This window comes from Phascolarctos cinereus, unplaced genomic scaffold, assembly GCF_003287225.1.
Source record: "Phascolarctos cinereus isolate Bilbo 61053 unplaced genomic scaffold, phaCin_HiC Scaffold_1;HRSCAF=81, whole genome shotgun sequence".
Taxonomy (NCBI): domain Eukaryota; kingdom Metazoa; phylum Chordata; class Mammalia; order Diprotodontia; family Phascolarctidae; genus Phascolarctos; species Phascolarctos cinereus.
In genome coordinates, this window is record NW_027555514.1 from 170932752 (window position 1) to 170955481 (window position 22730).

The window sequence follows — 22730 nt, forward strand, 5'->3', positions numbered from 1 at the left end:
TTGCATTGTCGTGAATAGAAACAATTGCTTTTTAAGTCGATGTGAGAGACCATTCCTTCCAGATGGAAAAATTTATCCCAGGGGCTCTACTTCAGTCTCAGAGCTTTTAATATTATACTTTCTGTATCACTCCTTTGATCCCTGTGCCCTCTTACTAACTGAGTAAGATCCTGCTATACTCTGCTTATTAACCCTTAATTCCCAAGCCTCTGTCACACTCATTGCACCAAGTTTCTGTCTCCTCTTTTCCTTACTCCTCTGCCATATATTTTCAAGACCAGATGAAGTTTTAACAGGGTTAATTTATAAAGGAAAAGAATAAATTGAGAAATAACAAATAAAGGTACACATAATAAAATGCAGATTACATCTACTCATAATGATCTGGGTAGTTGTGAGCTACAAATTTATCCTATCTCCCACACATTTTTGAACTGATCTTGGCCACATTGATTTGGCCATTTTCCAGTCTAGCCTATAGCTCCAGCTCTATTCTCTGCTCTCCATCCATCTTCTACCCAAGGATGGCATTTGTTTTTCTCAGAACATTCTATGCTGTCACTTGGATGTGCTCTAATTCTGTTCGTGGTTCATTTAGAAAATCTTGGTAAAATTTCAGCCAATCAGAAGCCACCAAGCTTGTGTGAATGTACCTTGGTCCGACTCAGTGGCAAGAGGTGATACTGAGTGATATAAACAGGTTTCCCCTTGCCTCAAAACTCACAGACACCCAGATTTGTTGAAGTTTATATCCTCCTTCTTTCCTTTATTTCTTTTCCTACAACCAGCCATTTTATAATCTTGTTTTTCTTTTCCTTTTCTACTTTCTTCAGCCATTCTTCTCTGACTTCTTTTTTTCCTGTTTGTGTAGAATACAAATACTGTGACTACAGTGTGTGCAAATACATTTATAGGAATAATGAAAAGTTGTTAGATAAACATGTTATTCATATTCTTGAGGATTTTATTCAATCTAAATACATGGAGATAAGCCAATCAGTGACAGTTTAGAAACTGTTTTTCTTATTTCAAGTCACCAGCCTATGACATTTTGTGAACTTAAAGGAAACAATTTTAAGAGGGATAAGTACAGTTTTAATTTACAGAGAGAAGGAATTCTATGAATTATAAATCAGATATACTGAAGGAATATAAATATTATATTTTCAATCTCATATATTTCTTATCTTTTTTAGAGTAATTTTGAACATGCTTAGGTGATATTCTCAAGTAAGTTTCTAATAGCAGGTTTCTTTAAGTCTGATTAATATTGGAATAGGATGCCAAAGGCTTGGGGGAAATGAGATGAGGGAGGATGGAGTATGGTGGAATTTCTTCCCTAAAGAAGAGAATAAGAAGACATACTTTTTTTTCTTGGTATAATATTTCCTAGATAGGCAAGTAGACTAGGTTATATCTGACTGTTTTAGGTGCCATGAGTCTGTAAAAATTCAATACACTAGTTTTCCTAATTAGGTTAGAACTGATATTGATTTATTATAAAGAGATGATAAATTAATATATCCCTCAGCATTTTGGCACCATTATAAGGCAATTTAGAGAAAGCTGCTTTGCTATGATACACACTAAACTAATTCTTTAAGAAGTTAACAATGTTTGTTGGCTATCCTGTGCTTTACAAAATAGAATATTGTGAAAATTAATTGTGAAGAAAATTTCTATAATGTGAATCCTGTGTTCCCAGCGATTTCTTTAATTAAATTAGAAATGCATAGAATAAAATCCTCAATAGACTGAGTTGAATGATATGAAGATGCATACTAGACTGTAGACATGTAGGCTGTTGTGTGCCTCCTCATTGTCAGTATAGTATTTTTAGAACTTAATAAAGTTCTGACTCTTTCCTAGCACTCTTCTTACCATGAGCAAGGGAAGGCACTGTGTTATGAACCAGAAGAATAAAGACATAAAACTTATCCCTTGCCTTCATTCAGCTTGCAGTCCATTTGGACAGATAGGCCATATGCACAAAAAAGCAATATAAGTCTATATAGTTTGAATACCAAACAATTAATAACAGGTAATTAAGTGCAAATATAGTTGAGGAAAGATAATTATAGATTTGTATGGGTTTAGAGAAGGCTAATTTGTGACAAAAAGTAAGATAAACTCGAAATTCTGATGGAACGAGTCAATTTTGACCTTACAGATATTTAAATTTGATGGGATGAAATCCTTGACTAGAATGTTTCTAGAAGAGTATAGCTTATTCAAAAGAAAGAAGACAAGGGTGGGATATTGTTGTTTATTAAGAAGATATACTTACATGAGGAAACAAAGTAATCAGAAGAATGAGGCATGCTAGAGAACTTTAGAGTGATTATCAGTAGAGGAAGATCAAAAATGATTTTGTCATCTGAGTATAGATGAGAAATTTAAGTAGATCACAAAGAATCATGATATAGCAGTAACATGAGGCTTCAGTTATAGTGAAATTTGTTTGAACTCTGTCATAAGCAGAGGCAAGATAATACTCTCTTTGCTACTTAATGGTCTTAATGATAATTTCACTCTTCAAAGGTCAGAAGAACCAAGAAGGTGAAATTCTGACAACTTGAGTTTCACTCAAAATGAAAAGACACTCAAATAAAAATGATAAAACACTCCAAATTGTTCTATATGTACCTGTGTTGAAAGAAATGAATGTGTTTAACTTGGAGAAGAAAAGGATCAGAGGTTGACATGGTAACATTTTCAGGTATTTAAAGGGCTATATTTATGTAAGACTTGTTATTTCTGTCCCCTGAAGATAAAATGAGGAGCAAATGGTGGAAGTTGCAAAGAGGGAAATTTAGGCTTGATGTCATTTAAAACTTCCTGAACAATTAGAGCTTTCAAAAAACTCTAAGATGCCATCCATGGAGGCCTTTAGCTTCATTGGAGGTCTCCAAGCATAGGCTAGATGACCACTTATCTGGAATGTTGTAGTGGGAATTCTTTTTTAAGTACAGGTTGTGAACCATGGAGCTCTGAGGTCTTTTCTGGTTCCAAAATTGTGTGATTATGTTGTTTTGTGAAACAGACTTAATTTGGACTTCAAATGAAGGTTAGAACTTAGATAAGCAGAGAGAAGGGTGGTGTTGGTTGTAGGGAATTTTTGAAAGTCATGACCTAAAGCTTGGAGATGATAACACTGCCATAGTAGGTTACTACATAAATAAGAGTATTCCAGTTTGACTGGAATAGAGCACTCAAGTAGAGGGACAGTGAAAAGAGAAATTGGAGATGTAGAGTGTGGCCAAATTATGGGTGGTTTAAGTTTAAGTATTTTCTGAATACAGTGGAGGAACTGTTGAAGGTTCTGAGCAGAGTTAAAGTATTTTAAATAGGTTAACCTGACAATAGTATATAAGATAGATGATAAATTAGATATAGGGAAATCAGTTAGGAGAGTATTATAAAAGTTCAGGTAGGAGGTAATATGGACCTGATCTATGGATCTGGAAATAGAGAATGTGAGACGATCTCTGTTCTGTAATCCATACATTTCCTATGATCCTTTCCCATAAGTTTAGAAATCCTGCATTTCTACATTTTGCTCTCCTTAAAAAAAAAACAAATAAGCAAAATCAATAAACAATGCATTTTAAAGTTGTCTATGTTGTTTTTTCCTAGGCATCTATTTCTCCCTTTTTATAAAACAAGGGAATTATGTGAGATATAATGTTTCATTTTCCTACAACACTTTATTCCTTTTATGCCTTAATGTAGCACAGGATTAGTATTTGGGGCCATATATTTTGCAACAAAATGTGTAACTCTGTTAGTGTACAGCCTAATAAGAACTTCTGTGTGTAAAGGGCAGTGGGGTTTTTTTCCTTTACTTCAATTAGATAGTGCTCTTTTCCTTCAAATTCAGAACTTTGGAATTTTTTTTTTACTATAATATTGTGGTTGTTTGTGTGGCTGAAAAGAATGCACACCTTACTAGACTTACAGTATACTTTTCCATCCTAACTTCCTTTAGGTTTCTTTTTTCTTATTTTGAATCATGGACATTTTTGTCCCTATCCTCTCATTGTGAAGTAACCTAAGAAGCAACAAATTAGCATTGTTCCTTATTCACCAGAAAGGTAACTGCATTCTGGCAAGACAACATTTTTCTATTCCTCCTGTTGAACCAGAGTGAATTTCCTTAGGTGCCACCTAGTACTGAGATTTACATTTCTCTCTTAGCAGTTTGGAAACTTACTGGTAGGTCAGCTGGTTATGCCATAGTTTTTATTTTGAAATACAGACAGCTCCAGAAGTCCATGACTTTGTGAATAAAAGAGTCATTGAAACATGGTAGAAAGGCTGTGTAAGTACTGCTTGAAAAAGAATTTGTCTTTTGAATGTCAATATAAATTTATCCAAATTTGGTTTTGGTTTGGAGGAAGAAAGACATACTAAATTTTAATGAACTTATTATGTATTTGAAAAGATTCTTTCGTTATTGATTAACATCGGATTCAGAAGTTTATCCACTAAGGCTAGTACTATGTAGGCTGAAGTGTTTGTTTCCTTGATCAAATCTATGGAAATTGACCTGATCCAGGATCTAGAATCCTGTACTTTGGCAGTGTTAAAAATAAACTGACTAAAAGCAAAAATGGAATCAAGGTAGAATCTTAAAATATATTTATATGTTTTTATTTGCCTCTTCATAACTAGTAAGTTATAGCTTATCAGATTTACACTGTGGGCATGTGTGAGAAAGATGGAAAAAGATCTATGTACATCTATTTATTATTTTAATGTTATGTCATATGTATGTATATCCATGTTCAGTTTCAGAAAGAAGGACAACCTTAGGGACCATGTGCTTCATACTTACTAATTAAATCTTCCCTAATTGACCTGTTAAAGAAACTTTATATCTCAAGGTAAAAGATGTATACTGTCCATTCTGTCCAATATTAAACAATGACCAGCTATTAGAAATGAAGGGGCACAAGTATAATATCAGAGAATGTATTACCTCCCAAAGTGACCCAATAATTGTAGTTCTAAAGTTAAATTTAAAATAGAAATCATGACATTGCATAGCAGTAGCTTTAAAGGAGAGAATATTAGCTAGGGACATTTGTGTGTGTGCGCGTGTGTGTGTGTGTGTGTGTGTGTGTGTGTGTGTGCTTTCTTAAAAGCTTTATCATAGTCCTTTATTTGATAACAATCTTCTTTACCTTATGAGTGATTTTAAAGAACAGTTTCTACTAGTAGCAAAATAGTTCCATTCTCAGTTGCTGCTGTGAAGGTCTCAAAACATGTGACTGTACATGTGAACACTGTGTGCAGATTAAAGCTGCAGGGCATGATTGGAGGAGACACCAACTGCCAAGTCGATGAGGTGACTGAGAGTGCTGTCCTTCCCAGCCAACAACAGCATGTGATTATGTAACGCCTGCAGTGTCTGGCACTGTGCTCCATTGGAGACACATATCACGTGTTGTGCAATGCTCTTGGCCTTGAAATTCAATTAGATTGATTTGAATGATGCGTGAGTCTGCATGAGATAAGCTTTTACTGTTATACACTAGAAAGCAAATGGGTTGATTAGTAGCACATGAATTGATAAATTGCTGTTGTAATTCCAACACGAATGTTTGCATTGCACATATATCATTGTGGCACTAAAGAGCTAAAATTAAGCATTATGTAACTTGGCCAAATAAGGGGAAAAAATCTTAGAGGTGGAGAATAAAACATTTTGTTTCCGACAGCAGTAAGATTTCAGTCTTAGTATGTTTTAGCATAATATTTTAGAAACTGTTTTGCAGACTGAGGAAATGTTCTTGTCCATGGCCTGGCTCATAATTGAAAATAAAGAAATCATTATGTTGACTATTTTTATAATGAATATTAGTGGACAGGAATTAAAAATTTTGTATGTAGGTGGCATGTTGATGATATTCTTTAAAATTATTTTCTTTTTGAGATGATATTTAGTGGCTCAAAATAATTAATAGCTTTTATTAGAAGTTAACTCCTAGTAGCTTAAAATAACAAATATTTTAAAAATGGAAACTCTTGTTATCTTTTCACAAAAAGATAAAGGAGAGCCAAATAATATCCTAAAAAGTGAATCCCAGGGAAGAAGATAAGGCATTATTTTACTAATAAGCACTTGAAGAACAACTGGGTTGTGACCGAGATTGATGATAGGCATTTTGCTTTTCCTCTCTGCTCCTTCCAAATGGGATTTGAAATTTCAACAAGGAGCCCTGAAGAGAAGTTGATGTTCATTTTCTGACCTTTTGAAAGAGTAATAGAGCTGCCTAAGCACTAAGAAAGTACCGAGGGAACTGAAATCTTAAGACATGTCCTTTCATTTCTGTATATGAAGAAAGATAAGACATGTATTTAATTTAGTTTGAGGTAAAGCCATTATGTAGTACAGCAGAATGTAGTTATTATTTCTTCTTACAGAAAGCTTTCATGGGATCTTAAGATCGTAGATATAGAATTGGAAGGAACCTTTCATCTCATTTTAGAGATGAAGACATAGAGGCCCAGAGAGGGTAAATGATTTGGCCAGTCACATAGTGAGTGACAGAGCTGGGATTCAAACTCACACCCTGTGCCTTCTGTTCACTTCTCTTTCTACTATACTCCTGTTCTTTTTTATTATTTTCCAAGAACTTGCTTGTTTTAAAATATAACTTTATATATTATATTCAGTTTAAGAAGGCCATTATTAGTGGCTTAGTGGGGTCTATTTAGCTAAGCCTCCACAGGTCACATTAAAATGCCAGACTTTTAAAATATGTTTCCTTTTAAGCTGAATCCATGTAATACCAACAGACACATATATGTACATATAATTTTACTTCTGTTTCTAGGTTATTTCTAGCTCTGATACTACTTGTATGACTATTGCCAAGTTACTTACCCTTACTTTAATCATCTCTACAATGTAGGGGTTCAATGAGATCACCTTTAGAAAGACTTTCTGTTCTAAATCTATAATGTTTATGATAGAAGTTAATACACTTCTATTTATATTGTATACAATTCTCTTTATATTACAGAGAAAGATCACTTTGTAACTGTTATATCCTCTGTTCATTAAATAGTAAGACCATAGATTTAGATCTGAAAACTACCTTGGAAAGCATCTTGTCCAAACCTGCTTATTTTACCGGTGAAGAAGCTGAAGTTCAGAGCGGTCAAACGATTCACTGAATGTCACATATGTAATAAGTAACAGAGGTAGAATTTGAAATCCTATCCTCTGATTCCAAGTCCAGTGTTTTTTCCACAATATGTGCTGTGGAACAGCTTCATTGGAGTAAAACATTTGTGGATATATAGCAGTATTTTCTAGTAGTCAAAATGCTATAATCAGAATAAGATTTTAAAAATGACATTGGAAGACTGGCCTCTGGCTCTTAAATTTAACACAAGATGAGATAACTTTGTTAATGAGTTCATTCAGAGTTGCTTTAATGAATTGGTGATAGAGGGATTGCTCATTATTATCAGTGAATTTAACCAAATGCTACATCTAAAAAAAAAATGGGAAAGGGAAGGATTAACTCATTCCTTAGCTTACCATAATTGAATTCACTTCTTTTCCTGTCTACGTCTTTGAATGATGATATATGACCCCTTATTGTGATGAGTTCTCTGGACATCTTCTGAAATTGTTTTATTATTTTCAAAGACTCTCCTGATTCATATGACTAACAATGGCTTTATAAAGTTATTGGCACCTCACACTGATGGCCACAGTATAAGATGCGAAAATGCTATTGAAAGGACTCTAAAGATATATAATGAATGTGAGTACTTTTGACAGTTGCAGGTTAATAATAGCAACTCTGAAAAGTGTGTGCTTTTAAAATACGTGCTATTAGTAGTTCAGCAGTCACAGTATAATGACATACAACAGTATACAAATATGGTTTTTATACTCAAATTATGCCATTTGTATTATACATTAAGAAGTAGTAGATGATGAACCGTTTAACTGTTATACTTAAAGGAAATATTAAAAAAAAATGCTTGACACCTGTATGTGATGTTTTACATTTTCTTAATCTGTTGGGGGTGGCAATAAAACTACTCCTTGGAAATAAACTTCAGATTCATGTCAGATTTGAATATCAGTGTTGAAAATTTGTCAGCCACAAAAATGTCTTCATGTATTTTATAAAATATGAAATCAGCATTTTATAAGTGCTTATGGGAAGTAATTTTCTAGAATTTCTATCAAAATTTGAGCACATTAAAGATAGACCACTTTAGCACATTTTTACTCTAAAGTCACTAAATTTTTATAATAATGAGGATATTAATAGAGAACAAGTAGGATTTTGTAAGAGATATTCAGTAATTGAGTGCATCTTTACTACTTCAAAATTAACTAAAAGTTGTAAGATTATAATTTTATGGTAACAATTTTAGGTAGAGCATTTATTAAAGGTTTATTATGTGACAGGAACAATGTATTTACAAGTTCTGTGAATGTAAATACAAGTAAAAAAAGATAGTTACTATCTAAAAAAGCTTACATTCTGATGGGGAAGATAGCACATAAAGGAAAGTTGGGAGGAGGAAAAAGAGGACATCTGACTTAGGCAAGGCTACTGATGAGGTGGTAGAAAAGTCCAGAGAATGTGGGAGTGAAGTTAACATGGCCTCTCAAGAAATGGTGATCTGGACCAGGGACTCACCCATCAGAACAGAGGACCACAGGGCAAATGTATCTTCATGGTGAGAAGGCTACTGGCATGGAGGTAGAGAAGTTCAGTGAATGAGGATGGAACTGAGAAGATGTGCACATGGCCTGGGGACCTCATGAAATGGTAGTTTGGACCATAAACATCCATCAGAGAAAGGATTGCATATCTTATGACTCTCCAGGAGACTAAATGAATAAAAAAGGAAAATGGGACAGTGGAGAGAGTTCTGAGGGTCTAAAAGACCTGGATTTGAGTTCTACTTCAGCCATTAACTAGTTGTGTGCCTCAATGACTTCTCCTAGAAAATGGGCATAGTGTTTGCACTACCTATTCCACAGGGTTGTTCTGAGGCATGCACTTTGTCAGCCTTAAATAGTTAAATGAATAAGGGCTATTCCTGTTATTATTGTTATTTTTATAGATCCATGCACCCATGTGTGGTTTTTTATAAAAATGTAGATAATTCCAGGCTTTCAAAGGAATAGGAAAATGCATTAGGTACTGTGGTTGACTATCTGTATTATGACTAACAGTAGAATAAAGTAAATAAAATAAAGTAAGTAAAGTATATAGGAACATAAACTGAGAACTGGAAGAGGCCTCGGAATCTGTTGAGTCTAACTTCTTCATTTTGCAGATGAGGAAACTGATGACCAGAGAAATTTAGTGGTATGCCCAATATCTGAGGTGGGATTTGAACTCAGATATTTCTGACTTCAAGTATAGGGCTCTATCCTCTATACCAAGCTGCTCCTAAATGTGAATAAAGTATATAAAATTAAAGAATTTCTATTTATTTAATGCAGAAAGTGAAAGAGAGGCTACTTTCCCCCTTCTTTTTCTATTCCCTTGCTCTTTGATGTTTTAACATTACAACTGTATATGGGTGTGACTTTGTTTAGAGGGGCAATTTCTTGAGTAACAATTATCATTTTACCTTTTCAGAGCTTTCTACCTTAAAGAATAGATACATCTTTTGCTTCTCACTGTTGACATGTAGTGTGAGGAATATTTTACTGGTACTGTGTTTCTTTTTCCTACTGGCTGTCATGTTACTTTTGACTGTGAAGAATATGCTAATGACTGCTGACACAGAATTTAATTTGAATATTATAAAATTGTCCCATCTCAGTCTGATATGTTTTTACATTTAACTAACAATCTCCTCTTTCAAACTGATGAAAAAAAGTAGATAACTTCTTTGACTTCTTGTAGCTTAATGTGGAAATCTTTTGCTGAAAATCCAAGGAGAAGATATCATGTGGTTTTCTTTAGATTCTAGCATAGTTTTTAACTCATGTTTTAACTGAGAAATTCCCATGAGACACTTTAGCATTAGTCCCTATTTGAATCTTATTTCTCTTTTGGATACTGTTGAGATAGTTTTAAAGTCTCTTAAATTGAAATAACGATGAAACTCCAAAATTAATTTTCTCTTTAAAACAGTTTCTTGGCAGTAGGTAGAAAATAAATGAAATGAAGTCTGTATTCTGGTGGTATAATTGCACGTACAGTGGCAAGTCACTGTAGCTGACAGGTTTCAAATTACTGTAAGTTGTTATGTAAGACACCCAAAATGGTTTGATGTGGTATTATTTCCAGACAAAGTTGTGAAAGCTTGTGTCAGAACAACAGACTGTCCAATGAAATTTTTAGTAATTTACTTTCTGATAATTATCACTTCTAGCAAGACTAGAAGCTGATTTATACAATTCTGAGAGGCATATTTTTAAAAGCCCAGGAACATAAGCATTGCTGTAAGGAATCTTATAAATTATTAGGCTTGACTTTATTAGAAAGACCAGTAATAACCATTTCATTCCTTAATTTATCACTTTAAAGAAGCAAGAAATCCCATCCTAAACCATATTTAGTTAAATATATACCTTTGAATATTGCAGTTAATGGACAGGTTGGGACATGAACTGAGAAATTCAGGAATTTGGCTCATATACTTGATTCATATACTTATACATGTGCACACACTGGAAGACAAAACTTTGTATCTTAATTCTAAGAGTAAGAAATATCTACATTGTATAGTTTACTTTTAATTTAGGAACATTAGAGTACTTTCAGAACTTGATAATCATTCTTTCAGACATTTGATAATTGTTCTTCTACCACTGTGAAATCTAGATGCTTTTGGAATAGCTGTGGGCAAGCCTCTTAATACTACTTGGTCTTAGTTCTCTTATTTTTAAAATGGTGAGGTTGAACTTAATGGGTTGTTAAAGATCCAATATTTCAGAAATATAAAAAGGCAAACAAATGAAACAGTATCCTATTTCTAAACTGACTGGTAGTTCAATTTCACATCAGGCCTTATGAACATGAGCCCATGCTCCATGGATTCATAACCCATGAGTTTGAATTATATATAATCTGGATAATCTCTACTATCCTTTCTCCAGCTCATTTTACAGGTGAGAAAATGGAGGCAAATAAAGTTAAGTGATTTACTTAGGGTCACACAGCTATTAAGTGTCTGAGGCCAGATTTGAATTCAGGAAGATGAGTCTTCCTAACTCTAGGCCTGGCATTCTATCCACTCGCCCACCCAAGCTCACCTTCATAGTGTTCTAAGTACGTTTATGCTAATCAATGTGACTTAGTGAGTAGAGAGCCAGTCTCAGAGTTAGGGAGGTAGAGTTTCAAACACTACATCTTACCTATTTCCTGTCTTTGTGGCCGTGGACAAATTATGTAACCTCTCCTCTTCTCAGTTGATACTACATAAGACTATAAAACAGTCCCTAATCTTCCTTGGTAGCAAGAGCTTCCTCACCAAGGAGCTTCCTACACCAATGAAATCACAGGACCACACTCACCACTCCTCCCACCTCCCAAACCTCTGCCCTTTGATTTTCTTAGGGAAGGAAATGCAAGTATTATTAGCCCCCCTTTCAGATGTAATAGGATCCTGGGATTATAGATTTAAAGCTAGAAGGGACATTAGAAGCTTCTAGTCCTACCCTGTCCTTTAACAGATAAGGGAATGGAGGCCAAATTGGGTTAAATGACTTGGTCAGGGTTATATTTGGAAATGCAACAGGAGAGGCACATCCAAGGTTCAGAGCCAGGTCCTTTGACACCAAATCCAGTGCTCTTTATCCCTGTCCCCTACTATTTCTAGATGGGAGAACAGGCGCAGAATTTGTCTTCATTCAGAGTTATTAAAAAGAAAGCCCAATAATTTAGGTTTTTCTAACTCCAAGGTTAGTAAGCTTTTTGCTACAGCATGCTGTCTTTAAGTTAGGCAGAAAGGACATTGATATAAGGATTCATAGACAGCAGTGTAAATAAAAGCTACATTTGGTTATACTTTAGCTTTGATTCATTATATCTTTAATTAAAATGATCAATGCTCTTCTGTATTCCTCATGGCAGCTATATGTAACCATGAATAGACTGGCTTAGGCAATATGAGGTGGAGTTTAATGGACAATGGTTATCCTTAGAATACTGACAATAAAATTTTTCCTTGTCAGACAAAAGACATGATGTTTGTAAAGGCCTGTGACTCTTCCCACTTTTCCATCAATAACCTCACATGAATCAAATGAAACGTGGTATGGTTGTCCCCTGTCTTTAGGAAGAGTTGGAGTGGCATAATGAAGCTTTATTTATAGTAATCTGAAATAGTAGATAAATAGCACCAGCTTTTAAACTTCATATGGAAGCTGTATGGTCCTGGGTCATAGGAAGAAGGAAAATGATGGAATGGGGTGATGTATTTTTCATCACACTGTACATTCATTTGGGAAAAATAGAAAGTCCCATGGCCAGGATAATGAAATTTTGTTTGGCTAATTTAATGTAATTAATGCCTGCACATATCAGTCATCTTAAAATCATATGAGATTTACTGAGGAGTTAATGATAATATTTTGAAACTCTCTCTTTCCCTTTATAGAAACTTTTAAACTTTTTATTTTGTCCCCAAAAATACCGTTCATATATCAAAAAGCAAATTGCAGTATCTTTCTCGAGGATGATAATTATTTTTCCTAACATGTTTATGAGACTTGTACTCTAATTTCCATGAAGTTGTTTATAATATTTAGTTTATACACCTAAAGTAGTGTGAGGTATCCATGGAAACTGTCTAGCCTATATTCAGTGCGATGGTTTGCCTTCCCACACAGGTCAGGACACAAATATTCCCAGAAACCAACTCAATTTATTGTACCTTGAACATCAGGCAGTTTTAAGAAGAAACTGGTTCCTAATCGACCCATACAATTTCATACTTAATTAGCAGTCTAAGCCTCTCTGTATTTTACTAACAGATGTAACATTCAAAACATTTGCCATCATAATACATCTGTTTCCCAGACACACTCAAATTAAATGCAAGACTTGTGTAGCAAATAAAAGTAATAGTTTAACAAAAAAAACAATTCAAAGTTGTCATTCCTTCAGAGTTGTACTTCCATAAGCCATTCAAGGATTTAAAAAATTTTTAAATGATAATTTCACACTAGTCATGCTTCCTACAGGAGATAAACACATTTTCTATGGTTACTTTTTCCATTTTTGTTGATTCCTAAGACACATTGATTCCTATGTCGTTTCCATTATTATGGTCATTCTTTTTTTTTTATCTTTTTTTATTATTCTATTTTTTCTTTTTGAGGCAGTTGGGGTTGAGTGACTTGCCTAGGATCACATAGCTAGTAAGTGTCTGATTTGAACTCAGGTCCTCCTGACTCCAGGGCCAGTGTTCTATCTATTGCACCATCTAACTGTCCTGTGGCTATTATTCTAAAACAGCTCAGGGATTGTGGCATGACATTTTAGGGCACTGTTACATTGTGTTATTATGTGGAACCTTTAAGGCAATAAAAAGCTTTGAACACAAGGGACAAAAGAGTGTATAGTTTGATGGTTTGAGCACCAAATCACTTTACCAAAAGTTTTTTTTTAATCTTTGATACTACAACTTCATGAATTGATTCTGTTTACCTCTAACATCAAAAGAATAATAGTTTGTGAAGACTAATTGGCTTATCTGTGCATCAGTTCTAGAAAGTTCTAGAAAGAATAATTCTTGACTCAATCCTATAAATCATTATGAAGAATGAATGAATGAAGCATTTATCAAGTGCTTACTATGTATGGAGCACTGTGTCAAGTTTTGAGGATACAAATAGAAGGTTAAGATAGTACCTACTCTCAAGAAATTCCCTTGTAGCAGCAAATGCTTTCTAAATGAGTATCTTTTGTAATCAGTCATTGGCCATATCACAGAATGAAAAATAATTCATGCATAAAATTTATACATTTAAAGTAACATTTATTGGGAAGAAACTTTGGGGTATCATTGGTTTCATTATTATTTCATTATTTATTATCATTATTACTATTATTTCAAGTGAGAAAGAACTTAGTTGCCGAGGAACCTCAGGGGATTTCCAGTTTTGGTGGCATTCCACCAGACACACATGGGGTCTTTAGCTTTATGCCTGCTGCTGATCTTGATCACTTTGAACACTAAAGAATGTGATGTAGGTCCTCAAAGTCCTCAGTAACCTAAAGTTGGACCTTTGATTCTTCCTTATATATATAGAAGGTAGTCTCACTTCCTTATGTACATTATGAGCTTCCTATCAAGTTTCCTGCTTCCAAGATCTATATCATGTGGTAATCATGGGGTTAGAGGCCAAACTTAAAATTTAACTTCATAGCTGTCCTTGGGCCTGGATCTGTAATAAGCATTATTTTCTGGGGCAGCTACATGGCGCAGTGGATATAGCACCAGCCCTGGATTCAGGAGAACCTGAGTTCAAATCTGGCCTCAGACATATAACACTTACTAGCTGTGTGATCCTGGGCAAGTCACTTAACCCCCATTGCCCAGCCAAAAAAAGAAAAGTATTATTTTCTACACCTAGGCCCAACAATAGAAGAAAAGATGTTTTTTTATATGAGCACTTTGTCAATAAATTTATAACTTTTATCAAACAATGAGATAGGACCTATCGCAAGAATTTAAAGTTAATGATGAACACTATTCTATGGGAGAATCTTTAACAAAAACTAGAAAATAAAGATCTAGAGATGGATATGTTGAGAGCTATGTGCTCTCCTCCTCACGTACTGATAACATGAGCCAGAGTAAGTCACTTAATTTTTCAGTGCCCCAGGCAACTCTAAAACTATAAGTTATAGAACAGTTGCATTGGAAAGGGAGTTTTCAGACATGAAATTCCCTCCACCAGTGAGATCACAGTTCCAGACCAAAAAAATATAGAGATAGAATTTTCTAGTGATGTCTATTGAAATCTTTATTTCAGTCAGCCAGGTGTGCAACACTGGAATTATTCTTGACTGCACTCTACTTCACTCTTCGTATGTCCAGTCCATTGCCAAGTTTTGTTGCATCTGTTTCTATAATATTTTTTTCATCTTATCCCTTCTCTCCATTCACATGGCCACCACTCCAGTAGAGGCTCTTATTACCTTTCCCCTGGACTATTGCAATAGCCTCCTAATTAGTCTCCTTGCCTCCAATTTTACCCTGCTCTAATTGATCCTTCACACTGCTAACAAACCGATATTGCTAAAGTACAGGTGTAACCATGTTACTCTCCTGTTCAAAAAGCTTCAATGGTCCCCTAGGATAAAATATAAACTGCTCTATTAGACACTTAAGCATCTGACTCAAACATATTCTTTTGGGCTGATTTTTGCACCATTTATTTCTCCTAACACATTCTATGTTCCAGCCAAAGTGACCTACTTGTTTCCTATATATGACATACCATCTTCCTGCTCTATATCTTTACCTCTATATCTCCTATTTCTTGATTGTTCCTAGGATTATAGATTGAGAGCTGGAAGATACTTTAAAATCCATCCAGTTCAATCCACCTAATTTTAAAGATGAAGAAACTGTGTGACATAGAGATACAATTACTTGCCCAAAGTCATTTGACTAGTAAGTATCTGAGTTGAGATGTGAAATCAGTCCTTCCTGACTTGAAGTCCAGAGCCCTATCCATTGTACCAGCCAACTTCTTACTCTCTTCGTCTTGGAATCTCTAGCTCCATTCAAGCAAGACTCAGTTCAAGTACCGTCTCTTGCAAGAGGCAATCTTCCCTCAGTTAGTACTCCCCTACTCCTTATAATTAGTTTTACTTGTCAGCAAACATATGGTTTACCCCAGCAGAACATATATTCCTTGAGGAGAAGGGATTGTTTCATTTTGTCTTTGTATCCTTAGCATATAGTACAGTGCTGGCATATGGTAAACACTTAATGGAATTAATCTTATTTAATAACATTTACTTGAAATTGAATTCTACATGCTTTTTCCAATCATAGATGGTTGTGGCATACTTAGTAAGCAGCATGAACTGTTATTAATACAATCAAAATACAACCAAAAAAGATATTTTAAGAAATCTTTGATCTCTTAAATTATGCTTTGTGACAAAGCATAATGTGGCAAATCATCAACTCCATACTTTGTAAGTTTGATGTAAAATAATCTACTATAATGAAATTAACAGTGAAATTTGTGTTTACTTGATTCTGAAGAAATATTTTTACTTTTGGAGAGATCAATCCTTTGACCATTCAGACTGGTTTCTTTTAAGAAAATTCAAAAATCTGTTTTTACTTTTTTCTGCCCTCCCTACTTATTGGCAGAAATTGTAAGGCAGTGGTACTTATGGGTCACAATGTAGTCGTTACGCATCATTGTTTCTTCAAAACCCACTTTGGGTGTTATATAAGTGTTAGGCAGCTGTGCTCTATTTACTCCTCATTCTCCTGTGCTAGTAAGTACGAAGTAGAAGCCTTAAAATATTAAGCAATAGGGATTGTGTCTTTAGTAATGATTGCTGAAAAAAGATGGCAGTTAATATGATGGTAAGCCATTCCTGACACTCAGGATGTTGTTATGTCTCTTGGGACTATTTGAAGAATGTTATTTCAGGTTATATTGTTGGCATTGCCACTTAACTACTTTTTCTCTCTTTTTTTTTATACAAAGGATTTACTAGTTTACTTTAAAAATTGATTTTCAAGTAACACAGTTTTTTGAAAATGAATCTTTCCATCCCACTACCTCCCCCACCAACTGAGCAAATGTAAAAAAAAATCCCTCAATACATATCTACATAGTCTAGCAAAACAAATGCTAACATTAGCCTGTTTAAAAATGAGTTACTCTTTTTGCATTTTAGGTTTATCTCTCTCTCAGGAGTTGAACGATATGTTTCATTGTCATGTTTTTGGATTTGTGATTTAGCGTTGAATTGATCAGAGTTTTAAAGTCTTTCACAGTTATTTTTCTTTATGATGCTGTTATAAATTATTCTCCTAGTTCTCAGTTCACCTTGCATCAGTTTATAAAGGTCTTCCCAGTTTTCTCTGATATTGCTTATGTCATCATTTCTTATGGTACAATAATATTCCATTATATTATTGTACCACAGTTTGTTCAGCCATTCTCCAAGAACTGCTATAAATATTTTTGTATGTGGAAATCCTTTTCTTCTTTCTTTGATTTCTTTGGGGTGGTAAGGCTGTGTTAAAAGGTTTTGAGTATAGTTCCAGAAAATTCCCATGGTTTTCAGAATGGCTAGACCAATTCATAACCATTTTTTCCCCCTCTTTTTGGGCAATGGGGATTAAGTGACTTGCCCGGGGTCACACAGCTAGTAAGTGTTATGTGTCTGAGGCCAGATTTGAACTCAGGTCCTCCTGAATCCAGGGGCGGTGCTGTATCAACTGTGCAATAACTTTTTTTTGAAAAGTACATTATAATCACTTTTCTTTTTGATGATGATGATGATGACTAATAAATGTCTTAACTGTCACTGAAGAAGTATTTATGTTTGTACTGAGCGACCTATACATAGTAAAGAGAACAGAAAACAAACATTTGTCTTATTTTTAAAAAGTCATACTGAATATATTAAAGCAAGTTCTATCACTAAAATGGTAAAATAAGGGGAAAATGATTCGCAGTTCATAGGAACATATTAATCCTAGTGAGGACTTAGGAAATATTCTGTTGTAACTTCATATCTTAAGTGCTAGCTCTTGCTACAGTCTACTATGATAGTAGTACAGGCTGCGTAAGCACAAAGTAGCTTCCATGAGGTGACATGGCAGGTACTGCAACACTGTTAGAAATCCACACTAGCTCTGCCTTGCTTCCTTCGAGCCTACAAAAATGCAAGTTCTCATGTAATAAATTGCAGAAAGAATGATAATTTCCTAACCATATGGCTTACACTAAAGTCATTTTGTTAGAATATGTGCCTGGGCCAAAAGTTCACTCCCTACTAGAGAGAGTATTCAGGCTACAAAGTTCTTCTCTCTCCTACCTTCTGGAGGTTACATCTGTTTTTCTCTCACCAGGTTGTGCTAGCTCCAGACTTACCAGTGATCTAAGGGTATGGAAATGAAATATCATTACAATTAAAAAAAAAAAAGAATAATCCATACAGGTCTAGAGTCCTTATCACTGATAAATGAGAAATTTGCTGTTGTCTGGTCTTATTTCTAAGACTGATATTTGGCTTTTCTATAGTCATATGGTTTATTAAAACATAGTAAAAATGTCAAATGCCCCTCCATCTCTGCATTCCTTTTCTACATGAAAGAGTAGGAAAGGTCAGGAGGAATTGCATATTGGGAATTATCCAGGACTGGCTTTGCAAGCAATAGAGAAAGAATGGGGAAATGCTGATAGTGGGGATCTGACCCTGGTATAATCTCACCAGCTGAAAAGGTTTTACAGCAGCTGTCCTTCTCATGGACAAAATCATCAAAAACCATAGAAAGAAAGGGCTGACATAATTCACACAATCAGCCAATTGAGAAGTTTTTTATTGGGCATGCATGGTACAGTGAAAAAGTATTAGATTTATAGTTATAGGGCCACAGTTTGAATATCAGCTCTGCTGCTTGCTACCTATGTGATCTTGGGCAAATCACTTGACTTCTCTTGCCTATGTATCTCCTCTATAAAATAAAAGGGTTCATCTAGATGGCCTCTAAAGTCTCTTCCAGCTCTAAGTATATGATCCTGTGCATCCATTGGGGTTGTAAGTTACCTAATACAGAATTGTTAATTAAGGTTGCCACTACACAATTCTTATCGCATTAAAAACTTTTAGTTTTTCCTTTAGAGGTAGTACTATCTCTCAGTGTAACCATTATGGCTAATGCTACCACCTTCATGCCTTGTAGTACATCTTATATTGACAGAGATCATTATTATTATTATTATTATTTTTTATTTTTAGGCAATTGGGGTTAAGTGACTTGCGCAGGGTCACACAGCTAGTAAGTGTCAAGTGTTTGGTCTGAGGCCAAATTTGGACTCAAGTCTTGACTTCAGGGCCAGTGCTTTATCCACTGAACCACCTAGCTGCCCCGATCATTATTTTTTTTAAAGTTCACATTATTAAACTGTTTCAGAATCAATAATTTGAGCTTTAATATAAATTTTATCTTGGGGAGAATAAAAGAATTTTTAGGTTTATAGAAAATCAGGTGAGATTTTATATTCACAGAGCCTGCTATATAAAATCAAGCTAATATACCCAGTCATCCCCTCCCCTCCTCCCCTCTCCTCCCCTCTCCTCCCCTCTCCTCCCCTCTCCTCCCTCTCCTCCCCTCTCCTCTCCTCTCCTCTCCTCTCCTCTCCTCTCCTCTCCTCTCCTCTCCTCTCCTCTCCTCTCCTCTCCTCTCCTCTCCTCTCCTCTCCTCTCCTCTCCTCTCCTCTCCTCTCCTCTCTCTCCCTCTTCTCTCCTCTCCTCTCCTCTCCTCTCCTCATATTCCCACATGCATCTATTTGTCTATCAAAATTGTTGTATATATATATATATATATATATATATATATATATATATATATATTATATATACACGTGTGAACACATATACATACACACAATCCTGTCACACACATAAGAAATAATGTGGTAACATAAATGGAATCCTGGCCTTGAGCCACACAGAAAGGTTCAACTTCTAATATTAACTATTTGACCATAGACAAATCGTGTATTTGTCTATGAACTTTAGACAGTTCTGGAGCATAGACTAAGTGCTGGAAAGGACCTTTGAAGTCCTGTCGTCTAATCTCATTTTATAGATGGAAAACTGAGGCCCAATGGGGTTCAGTGACTGGCTCGAGGTCACATATGTAGTAATTTGCAGAGCTAAGTTTTAAATTTAGCTCATCTGACTCCAAATCAGCATCCTTTCTACTCCTTCATGTTCTATATCTCTAAGTTAGATAGTTTGCCATTTGTAAGAGGATCAACAATTGCTTTGTAATCTATAATTTTAGAGAGAATTGCCTAGGGTACTGAGGGCTTAAGTGACTTGTCTACATATTAGTATATGTCAGAAATGACTTAAAATCAGGTTTTTCTTAGTCCAAAGCCAGTTTTCTATCCCCTATTCCATATTACCTCTTTCCTCCATTTTCTTAAGAATTAATATCATAATATACTTATGTTTCTTACTTTTATTGTTTAAAATAAGTAAATAACAGATCTTTCTACTTTTTTTAGGGGAATACATTAAGGAAAATACTGTTAAATCGTTATTTTAAAGGTGATTATGGGACTGGTGTGAATGGACCTCTGTCAGGGACCTACAGCAAAAGTGGACAAGGTAAAAAAAAACCTGGGAGATAATTCAGTAATTTCTTTTTTTAATTTTTTAACTTTTTAGGCAGTTGGGGTTAAGTGACTTGCCCAGGGTCACACAGCTAGTCAAGTGTTTGGTCTGAGGCTGCATTTGAACTCAGGTCCTCCTGACTCCAGGGCCAGTGCTCTATCCACTGTGCCACCTAGCTGCCCCTAATTCAGTAATTTCTTAAATTTCTCTTTTCAGAAACTTTGAGGTGTAAATTAATGGTATTGCTGCTCTAAAATATTGACATTGATACTTTTTTTTTAACATGGCATATTACACAATATTTATTTTCACAAGGAACATATACAGAGTGCCAACAAAAAAAATCATACTGTTGAATTGTGGATTCATAAAATAATCAGAATAACTCATAGAGATTGATGAATTTTTCTTACTTTTCTTTTAGTATATTTATTTGAATTGTAATACCATGATTGGTTTTAATAAAATCAAATTTTACTTCATGAAATTATTATTCAAAATGTAAGACTTTGAATGATCAAGGATTAAATCTGATTTTAACTCACATGCTTTATGACCTTGGGCAATGAGTTTAATTCCCTATGCCAAAATTTCTTAATATGGAGAATGAAAACAACTAATTTCCTCATTATTCAGAAATATTCAGAAAGAAAGTAATATTTTCTCTGGGAAACTATTTTTAGTTATTGGATATAGGCTGTGAATAAAAAGTTTTGTTTTTGAAATTTGATTTTAGCCAGATTTTCTATGTATGTTAAATAGAACAAGGAAACTTATTGTTAAAAATTCATATGTTTCTCAAAAAGATTTTGGAAAGTTGTAATGACTGGCTTTTTAAATCTACATTTGCTCTACACATAGGAAACTTTTCTGGACAAGATTCAGATAAGATGGGGATATCAGTATCTGATATTCAGTGTCTTCTGGATAAAGAAGGTGCATCTGAACTTGTCATTGATGTTATAGTGAACACCAAAAATGACAAGATTTTTTCTGAAGGAATTTTGCTTGGCATTGCATTACTTGAAGGAGGAAATGCTCAAACGCAGGTACTCATCATTTCCATCTTATTCATTATTATATTTTCATATATAATCTAATTGTCCTAGAAGAAAGAAAAAGTGTCATTTTTCTTCCAGTTCTATTTTTTCTTCTTGGTACATAATCTATGTGTTATTTTTATTCTTAGTGTACTTTATTTACTTTCATAATATTACACATCATTCATTAAAGTTATTTAGATATCTTCCTTCTAAATATTATGCCACCATTTATTAATCACTTTGGAACATGGCTAGATTTCTTACAACATAATAAATTTGCCTTTGTCTTTCTTTCACTCCAAATTAAATTTAATCTCATGCATAAAACAGTAATTTCAATAAGCACCCCAAAATCACTGAATTCCATTTTATAGTTATTTTAATGTTTCTGCAGATCAATGACTACCTGCAGTTTGGAAAGAGTATTAGATTTAATGTTCCACCTCTCCCACTTATTATCTATGTGATCTTAGGCAAATCATTCTCCAAGCTCAGTTTCCTCATCTGTTAAATTGGACTGAATGGCCTCTCAGGTCCAACCCCACTCTAAATATGTGATCTTTATATAAAAAAATGCACTGAATAATTTGATTTATAGCTTACATACTTAATTATTAGAATTAAGTTTGAAATAAATTAAAGAATGGGTTTATCTGAGTTTCTGCCTAGAAGGAATGAATTTATATTGTGAAATAAATATTTTTGTTGCTAAGTTTTATAATTTTCCACATTTTTGGTCTTGTGGAAGTGTCATTGTGGGAAATAACATCAGCTTTATTCACTCTTAAGCACAGGAGGATGTTTCAGTGCCATAGAAAAGTGCAGTATTCTTCCATCCTTCTGCCAGATTCCCCACTGCAGCTTGGCTTTTGCTCATCTCTAATAGGGGAATCTGCTGATCAGGTTCCAGAAGCTGTACTTTCCACTTCAAGGATCCAGGTGGCTTCTGGGAAAACAACCCCAGGCTCCTTGCTACACACACAAATCCTGCCCAAGATGATGTTTGTCTCTTTCCTTTCCTCACCTCTGCCCCCCACAGCCCATCAGACCATGTTACTGCAGATTGGCAGACACATGGCCATTATAGAATCTGTTCCCCTGAAATATGGGGTATAAAAGCAACAATATATTCTAAAGATTTTAAGAACAGGGACATTCATATTCAGTTAGATATGCTGAAAAGTGGAACCTAGTAATTTCAACAAATGACACAGACATATTTTATATTATCTGTTTTCATGTGTTCTTCATTTTAGCCAAACAGACTTACTATCCTTTTTTGCTTCTATTTTATCCTCTGCATTAATGCTAGTGGTGTTCAATATGGAAATGCACTTTCCACAAT

General features: G+C 34.6%; 1 protein-coding gene across 1 annotated transcript in view; it reads left to right on the forward strand.

The window, feature by feature from the left end:
• ITPR2 (inositol 1,4,5-trisphosphate receptor type 2) overlaps positions 1-22730 on the forward strand; it is a 509346-nt gene that overhangs the window by 324742 nt on the left and 161874 nt on the right. Inside the window, exons 38-39 of the mRNA XM_020965011.2 lie at positions 20234-20336; positions 21204-21391. Of these exons, the coding sequence (XP_020820670.1) occupies positions 20234-20336; positions 21204-21391 (291 nt within the window). The remainder of the gene's footprint in view (positions 1-20233; positions 20337-21203; positions 21392-22730) is intronic.